The 9,482-nt window shown below is 35.8% G+C and overlaps 1 protein-coding gene across 1 annotated transcript in view; it reads right to left on the minus strand.

Moving 5' to 3' along the window:
- LOC107739392 (uncharacterized) overlaps positions 1-9,158 on the minus strand; it is a 12,519-nt gene extending 3,361 nt beyond the window's left edge. The window contains exons 1-4 of the mRNA XM_016551492.1: positions 9,126-9,158; positions 8,791-8,860; positions 5,905-6,009; positions 78-117 (exon numbers count right to left, since the gene is read on the minus strand). Coding sequence (XP_016406978.1) covers positions 78-117; positions 5,905-6,007 — 143 coding nt within the window. The 5' untranslated portion in view covers positions 6,008-6,009; positions 8,791-8,860; positions 9,126-9,158. The remainder of the gene's footprint in view (positions 1-77; positions 118-5,904; positions 6,010-8,790; positions 8,861-9,125) is intronic.
- Positions 9,159-9,482: the final 324 nt, after the last annotated feature.

The raw sequence follows: 9,482 nt of genomic DNA on the forward strand, positions 1-9,482 counted from the left end.
ATATATGTATATATATATATATATATATATATATAAGATCCTGTAAGACAGAGGCTATGCAAGATTTGATTTCTTACGCTGGGTATTCTGAATCACTGGACCTCTGAGGGATGGATGCTAAAAAAGAAATAAAATATAGCCAATAAACAAACTAAATCATTCCATAAGACAAAATATTTTTCTGGACAAAAGTTTTAAATATATGCTAAATATATGCTGTAAACAGTGAAGCTAAATGAAATAAATATATGAAATTGAAAATATATTTAGTTTCAACCATATAGTTCAAAATGTATTTCAGAGGCAAGAAAATACATTTCAGTTCTTATAATATAGCCTACATTTAGACTAAATGCAAATATGGATGGAATAGCCTATCAAAACTAGATTGTTAATGATTTAACGTTTAATAATAATACATGTGTGAATGTATTTTCTTGGACTGAACTATATGGAGGCTAAAATATATTGATTAATACTTAAAAGCTTAAATTCATTCATAATTAAATACCTTTAAAATGTGCATTTAAAAAAAAAATTTAAATATTTTTTCGAAAATATAGACTAGAAAAATGGCTAAAAAATACATACAGGGCTGTACAGTGCGACATATATGTCGCACGTGCTACGAAAAAACTGGTCTGTGCGATGAATACATTTACCACTGTAGCACGCCTGCAATACAGTTTTGCATGTTCATAACACAGCCGCTTAATAGTGTGTGTTGATTTCGTTGTGCTTGTTTGTGTGTGTGAGATTGATTATACTTGGTAGTTAGAGGTGTGCTTATTTTAATATTTGTTCATTCAATTTCTTGAATGTTACTGCTAAATACTGTACCTGAAAAATAAAGCCCTGTTTGTTTTATTTGTATATTATGTGTATTTGTAATGTATATCTTTGTTCTTATTTTCTAATAACAAAGATAAAATGATGACAAAGATTTTATCTTTGCTCACTTTGGCCTAAATGTCTGCCATTATTTTTTTATTTTATATTTTGTTAAGGTGTAAGAGGTGTTATGTTTCTGCACTCTTCCATTTTTAGCAAATTAAGAAAACTTTGTCTAAAAACAATTTTCGTGATGGTTTGTATTTTTTGTGCTCCGTGTGGAACATCAGTGCCTGTTTAAGTGATGAACGCCATGTGTTTGTTTTCAGACATGATAACAGACGTTTTATACTTGTGCTACAACTTTTTGGCCTGTGCTACAAAACTTTCAACCTCTGTAGCACCAGTGCTATGTGAAAAAAAAGTTAACGTACAGCCCTGATTTATATATGTTTTTACGAAGTCGGGCTAACAGACCTAGATACTAATAACTGTTGGTCGGCTTCAACCAGCACATACATCAAATATTTCAAGAATGCGTCGTGCATCACCTGTCTCTCTTACGGAGCATGCCCAGAACGACAATCTGATTAACTGGCCTCTGCGTTCTGCGCATGCTCAGTAAAAGACACAGGTGATGCACTACGCGTATTCAATCTTTGAAATGTCATGCAGTAGTGATGGGCGAACGAAGCTTCATGAAGCACTGAGGCTTTTCTCTGACTGTGCCGGGAAAAGATTCAAAGCTTCGAGAGTGTCGAAAACAGTGCCATCTGGTGGTTAGTAAAAAATAAAGTAGCCAAAAGCCTGTAAAAGAAGCTCCGTCGGACAAAGCAGCTACATATGGAAGGCCAAAAGGTCCAAAAACACGTGAATCTTAACACTTCAACAACGTCAAATACGCGTATTTCACGTGAGGTAAGCAATTAATGCAGGTTTAAGATACAGACCATTGTAATCAATATCTGTCTTAACAACGTGAGCTTTTATTGTGCTTACATTTACAGCTATCGCCAGCAGGTGGCGCTTATTGAAACCTCTTTTTATAGATGAGGCCCCAGGGGCGTAAATCTCATCTAACAGTAGGGGGGGACAATAAACATACAATTTCTCATGAGCCATTTTTGAAGGGGACACAAATAATACTGCTAATATTGTACTTGTAAGGATATGTATACACAGAGGAATGGCTTACTACTATTAGTGCAGCAGGGAGACCATGCCAAATTAGACAACTTAAAGCTGTTGTGGTCGCGCCGTGACAGAGCTCGTGTCCGTTGTAGACATTACTGTCCTTCACAGTGTTGCCAAGTCCGCGGTTTTCCTGTGGAATTGGGCTACTTTATCACTGTTGCCGCGGGTTGTTCACCGGACTTGTGTGTAGGTGATGTAAAAGAGGAAAGCAGTCATTTGGATCAAAGCACTGTGAGGCAAGGGAGGGGGAGACTCAAAATGTTTCTAAACTGAACTTTGTGCGTGTTTTTTATGCAGAGACAATAGTTGTGTATTAGCAGTGGCTAATTGAGTTTCAGCATGAACTGTTAATGGATATTGTTCCAGGTTGAGATTGAGCAAAAGGTATTGTGGCTCTTTTGTCTCGAGTGATTTTTAATACTAGCCTGTGTGTTAAGAGGGATGCTGTAGGGGGAGAGTGCCATTTTCTTTTTATACTGCTTTTTGCCTCTGTTTTTGTACAGCAAGGGATGTGAGGGAAGTTGGCTGTATATTTCTTTTCTTTTCTTTAAGGCTAGTTAGAGCTCCTTCTTAAATTAGTTAGTGAACTATTTTGTTTGTCATTTTAGGCCTTGCTCTCCACTGAGCCTTTGCTCCCATTTACATTATGTTCTTTTCTGTCTTGTAAATAAAATTATTTCTGTTTATATATATCAACTGGTGTCATCTTCACTCTGGGACAGAGGATTTAAGTGTGTTCTCGCTTTTTGTTTCCTCGTTACTTTTTTTCTTCTCTCCATTACTTCCCCTCCTGACCCCTAGATGCTTAGGGGAACGTAACAGGTATTTAAGACTTTATAAAAGAATTTCAGGATTAGAATGAAAGCTTGTACTCGGGTCCGAACAGATATAAAAACTTGATTTGGCTTTCCTGACAGCAGAAGTATTCTACTGTACTAAAGTCCTAGGCGGGTTCCAAACCTAACTAGCAGTTTACTCAAATCAGACCGTGCTATTAATGCTAACTCATTTTTTCAGGTCCCCACTTACTTTACCTTCCACAAGCACTGACAGAACACAGACTCTGACTGAGCCAGGCCAGCTGACATCCAAGCTTGTTATCATACATTCATACAAATCATCTGCACGATGAAATGTACAGTAGGTCAGTGTGTTAACATATTCATTACTATTTTAATTCAGAATTGATGTCACTGAAAGCTCACATGTGCAATAGACCTACAGTACAACAAACTTTCTATTCACAAAACCAGCCTCATGTTGTTTTAGAGCTGTGAATGATTGCAACGTATGTGCAGTCTATCGTTCTTATGACTTTATAGGGCAGGGGTGTCAAACTCAGTTCCTGGAGGGCCACTGTCCTGAAAAATTTGATTAGCTCAGGTGTGTTGGAGCTGGTCTAAAATTATATTAACTGTATAACCATTTTTGCTTACCTTCACTGTAACTGATTTCCCCACACAAATGTTAATGCTTTGATGCTAACTTAAGTTTGATCACTGTTAAAGCTAGAATGTCCACTAATGTGTTTATTTACAAAAAGGCATGAGTGTAGAAAAGTGAAGCAATTTTATTTTTATCTAATTTTTCATAAAATTGCAATTTAAATATATTAATTATATAGGCCAGTGGTTCTCAAACCTCTCCCTGAAGTATCCCCAGCACTGCACATTTTGTCTCCCTATATCTGACACACCCACTTCAGGTCTTGCAGTCTCCACTAGTGATGGGTTGTTCTTGAACGATTCGTTCATTTTGAGCAAATCTTTAATGTGACTCGGGAAGAATGAGTCGTCTCAGGAAGCGATTCGTTCAGTCGCGAATGCGCATCATCCTATAGGTTCTGTACTGGAATTAGTTAACCTGTTTCGAGTCTTCTGTTTTTTTTGAGTCGTTCGTCCATCACGAGACAGCCCCATAAGCTTAACCAATGCAAAAAACAAAAAACAAGCATCTCTGCTTTATCAAAGTGATTTCACCATCATATGTACAAAATTTAAAACATAACCAACTCTTTATTACCACAGGAAAAGAACCATCATGACAGAAATTCACACATTTATAAACTGTAAGAAATAAATTTGAAATACAATTTGAGACCAGAAACGCATCACATAACTGTAACAGTAAATAATAATAATAACTATGCACCCGTTTGTAAAGAATGGAAAGGTTGCTGTCACGTCACTTGACAGAAGAACGAACGACTTGAAAGACTCGAAAGATTAACTAATCAATTCTCTTTCAGGCTCAGACTGCATTGGTTAAGCTTATGGGGCTGTCACGTGATGAACGAACGACTTGAAAAACCTGAAGACTCAAAAGATTAACTAATCAGTTCTCTTTCCAGCTCAGACTGCATTGGTTAAGCTTATGGGGCTGTCACATGATGAACGAACGACTCAAACCCGAAGACTTGTCAGATAAGGTGAGGTGAGCTAGCGTAGACTAAAGATACAAGTAAACAATGAATTCATATTTTCTGTTTCTTATAGCATTATAGTTTTGTCTTGTTTGTAGTGTGATCAATGTTTGCGTAAGTAGTAGATGTGTTAGGGAAGTAACACGTAACATTTTGCTAAAATGAACGAACGAAATGACTCGAAAAAAGATTCTTTCATTTTGCTGAACGAGACTCAAAGATCTGAGTCTGTAAAATGTTCCGAACTTCCCATCACTAGTCTCCACTAATGAGCTGATTAGTTGAATCAGGTGTGATAGATGAGGGAGACATACAAAATGTGCAGGGCTGGGGGTACTCCAGGACAGGTTTGAGAACCGCTGATATAGGCTATACAAAAAAAAAGACAAATAAGGACAAAATAAATAGGCTGAATACGCTGATCTATAGCATGTTAAATGGTGGTAGCCTAGTCTATGAATTACCATTCAAAGCTCACAGAGATGGTTTGACCCAAGTCTTCAGCAGCCAATGACATTGACCCATTCAAACAGATTTTAATGCATATTTTACACGTATTTAACATGTTATATACGTGTTGAATACGCATATTTAATGCGCTGATTTTTCACACAAACAATGTGAAATACGCGTTAAGTACTCGTGAAATACACGTATTTAACGTGTTGTTGACTTGTTAAAATTCACGTGTTTTTGTCCCTTTTGGCCTTCCATAACCACATATGCCATAGATCGATTCATGTTGCGTGCACAAATAAAAGCCTGACAGCGTGTGTGTTTGTTGAATTTATCCCTCTGATAAATTCATTTAGGCTACCCATTAAACTGTGGCATTAAATGCCAGTTCGAATATCAATATGATGTAGGCTAATAGAAGAATAATGTATATGAATTGCATATGGCAAATATTTTATTTTCCTGAAATAATTTGTTTCCTTCCTATTACTTGTATTACTGGCTTTTTAAAATTGTAATTGAATAAGTCTGAATGAAAACTTACTCGTAAAGTAAGGTCTGGGGTTCGAACATTCCGACACGCAAGATGAATCGCGCACGTGACTGGACAGAAAGTGAGGCTTTGTTTGTCATTTGTGACATGATTTCTACGTTAACAACACAAGCCTCGAATCGAGGCTTCGTCTGGCATCCAGCTCCGATGCCTCGGTTCAAATGTCACATCACTGTCGACTGCACTGCGTCATGTACTCTTGAACAGAAAGATGGTGACTGCAGCTCGACTACACAAAAAACCTTCTATAGCTCGATTATAAATGTTCGTGTATCGTGTACATCATACAACTCTTTCACAGGGTTATTGTTATAGTTGTGCAAAGCCATGTTGTACGGTGAGTTTTACATCTATTTGAATTGAAGTATACCGCAAACATCCTTTTTAACATAAAGCTTTGATGAGACAAAAACTATTTTTATTACAGATAAGAGTTAGGAGGTCTTACTTGGTTGTTTATGCCCCCAGCAGTATGTACAAAGACTGGTTACAAGGATGATTGACAGGAGGAGAGCCCCGCCCACCACAGACAGCAGTGCAGTGGAGTCCATAACTGAGAAGGCAACGCAAGAACATTGATTTATGGCAGTATTTGGCCATAGCAGAGAGCAACATCATTCTTCTGAATCTGTGGTTTTAGGTTAGTGTGACTAAACCAGGGAAATGTTACCATACGCTCATTTTGTATAAATGAAGCCACATATGAAAGGTCAGGTGAACTCATTTCATTTGGTTTTGATGAAGCTGACCTGTTTTAACTATACAAATGAAAAAGCAGTAAGAGGGTTTACTTAGTGTTTTGTTTCTTAATGTTAGCAATAAGTACTGGTCCCTCACAATCTTTAAGAAACAGATGAAAACACAAATCTTCCATCCATGAGCTCTTTAATCATGATAATTTATTCCTTATCATTTAATATACTGTTCTTAAAACCGAAGAGCTGCTCTGATCTCCACCATGGACATTTAGATGTCTTAACTATCTTGCATCTTTGTGGATTGTTTTCTTGCAGAACTTGGTGTTGATGACTAGTATGTCTAATAGTCGTTTGTACATGTCAAAAATCCTATTCTTAACCAGTATCATCTTGTTTTCCAGTAAAAACATCTTAACATCTATTCATTTAACTGAGAAGCCAGAGAAGTGATGCATATGGACTTGTTTTTAGAGAATACATATATTGAATATAAAGGTGTTTCTTCAGCTATAACTCAAAATTTTAATTTCAAATAATCTATATACAGTCTCTGTTTCAGAAAAGAAACTCTCTCACTATTTTAATTGGTCTATTAACAATGTCAAAAAGTTCATATATTAAATTCTTACAGTGCCATTTATATCACATCTCAAATGATGTATTGTGTTAGATTGTGTTATGTTGTAAAACTGCATTTTAAATATTTTTGGAATAAAATGATGTACTCCCGTGCTAAGGATAATTTCTTAGCTTGCATTTTGGGCATCCTATGCACACAATGAAATATTTTCACACTTTGCAAAATTCTACAAAATTTACAGCTCAACTGGAAATAACACATAATTAAAATATTTGAATAACATGTTATTTACTTTGATTTCTCTTTATTCACACATCACATGTCTAATTTTACTAAAAAAAAAAACATCCTTTGTTTATATTATTAAAGATTTAAATATGTAATTCTCAATTTTTTATGATGTATTTTCATGTTTTAAAATTTAAAGTTTGGGTTTGGACATGGGTAAAAAAAATCCATACACAACAGAATTTAAAAAGCAGGAAATATAATTGTTGTTTTTTTTTTTAAGTATGATTACAAAAAAACTTTTCAAGATCATTTTAATGTGACAAAACAAAACATAAATAACAACATAAATTTAATGCAACAAAAAATTAACAAAAAGGGAAAAAAGTTAGTGCTCAGTATTGTTTTAATACAAATCTGGGACATAAAAGCATTAAAGTTTAAGAAACACCCGTAAGTGTATTTTATCTCATTTTTAGACTGTTTTCTTTAACTTGAGTATAAACATCACAATATATATAAATTCCTTTTTCCTAATAGTCATTTTTGCAATGCACTATTTATTTGCTTTATAAACACCGTCTGCTAATTTTAACACTTATGTATAACACTCAAAAGATCAAATAAACTCCTGATTACCCCAGCATGGATCACTTTGTGCCTTTTAACGGATACAAAAAGCTCTTCTCTGTAACATTTTTAAAAATCCCTTGAGTGGTCGGCACTTTTCAGTTAAAACGTTTTGCCAGTTTTAATTAGGCAAATTCGCAATCTGCGAAATTTCACTCAGCATCACCTGCCATGCAAGTTTTTACACATCTCTATATATGTGAGTGTGTGGCTGTCTGTGGTTACATTCAGTGCCAGGAAACGGATTTCCTGTATTTTGCAGAGAAAAAACGAGGCATTATGAGAGGTTTTGGGCCTCACTCTAATCCCAGAGCTGTCAGGTTCTAGAGAACTACTACCCAGAACCCAAAAAAGCAGGGCAAATGGCAGCCTTACCTACATTTTCCTAATCTAAGTACAAGCAAAGTTGCCTTGCGCAACCAACATTATTCTGATAGACATTTCATAGACAATCATGAACTCTTCAATATTATAGTGCACTTTATCATGCACTTTTATTATTATAAATCCAACAAAATAGGACTCATTTATATGCATAAAATGATTCACATACGTAATAATGGTTATTCAGAATTAAAAGCATGAGTAAAAAAAATCTAAGCGTTAATGTTATTGTAATTGGCTTGACGAAAGACGGTGAATGTGATAATGAGGTTTTATTTGCGGTTGAAGAACTCTTGACCCTCTGATCTTTATCAAACTACAGCCATATTACAAGCCAGCATTTAGAGTGAATTAGTAAGAAAATAAATTATCTAAATAAATATTTTTGGCAAAACGTTATGTTTGATGACTTGCAAAGGCAATTAGCCTATGTGTTTTGAAACAATTATTGTCTTAATATGAAGTCAGCACCCGAAATTGAGGAAGATGAATAATTCTGATTAATTTTCATGGCAATTTGAAACCTTTTGTCAATCATGTCAACCAAGTTGGTGCTAAATGGCATGTTACATGCATAGAAGAAAACCCAAGGTGCACTGATTGAAAGTGACAGATCATATATTGTAGGATTTCTTTACAGTTTGTAGAAATGAGGTTTGTAGAAAAAAAAGTGTGATTGGCAAATAAAATCAAAGAGATATGACTGAGTATTACTGTATTCAAATTCAAGCTCTCTGTATCATGGCACAGAAAACTTTCTCCACAAAACGATATGCCAGTTTTACTTGAAGAGAAAATAAAGTAAAAAGCTTACCAGTATCAGTAGCAGCAATCAAGTCAATCAAGACACCACACGTTCTGCTCAGCAGAAACCTGCAATTAAACTGCCGACCAATTCACACACACACACACACACACTGCAGTCTGTATAAATCACACCTAACTCACAGCTCACACTGAAGGTGCCACCATTTTCCTCCCGCCTTGTTCCTCAATTTCTCCCCTTTAGTTCACCTCCCAACCCAAATTTAAGCAATCCCAGTAGTCAGTTGCTTAATGCCAGTTGCTCATATCTGCTGAAGTTAATTCCTTAAGTTTTATTATTTCATATGAGCCGCTGAGGTGAGTCCTGATCTAAAGGGCCTTTACCGCGAAGAACTTTCCTCGCTGCACTTGCTCTCTGTCTCCTCATAGGCTCAGAGAAAGTGTCGTTCTATCACTTGCACCAGTCAGCATCTTTTTTTCCCCTCTCTTCATCTTTGTAACTGGCTGCTCTCTTGCTCATTTCACCTCCCTCCTCGTCTCATCTCTTATATCTGAAGGTTTGGTTTCTTGCTTGGTTTTTCTGCCGCCATGCAGATTTGATAGCATTTTTTTTTATTTTTCATCATTTGTCAGATATTAGACTCAGAAGATAAAGTCATTAAGGCATTAAACCTTACAGAGTAAGAAAAGCATTATGTTATCTTGACATTGAGTTACTAGGGTGAGCAATTGACAACATTA

Source organism: Sinocyclocheilus rhinocerous, unplaced genomic scaffold (assembly GCF_001515625.1).
Source record: "Sinocyclocheilus rhinocerous isolate Xijiao unplaced genomic scaffold, SAMN03320098_v1.1 scaffold2300, whole genome shotgun sequence".
NCBI lineage: Eukaryota > Metazoa > Chordata > Actinopteri > Cypriniformes > Cyprinidae > Sinocyclocheilus > Sinocyclocheilus rhinocerous.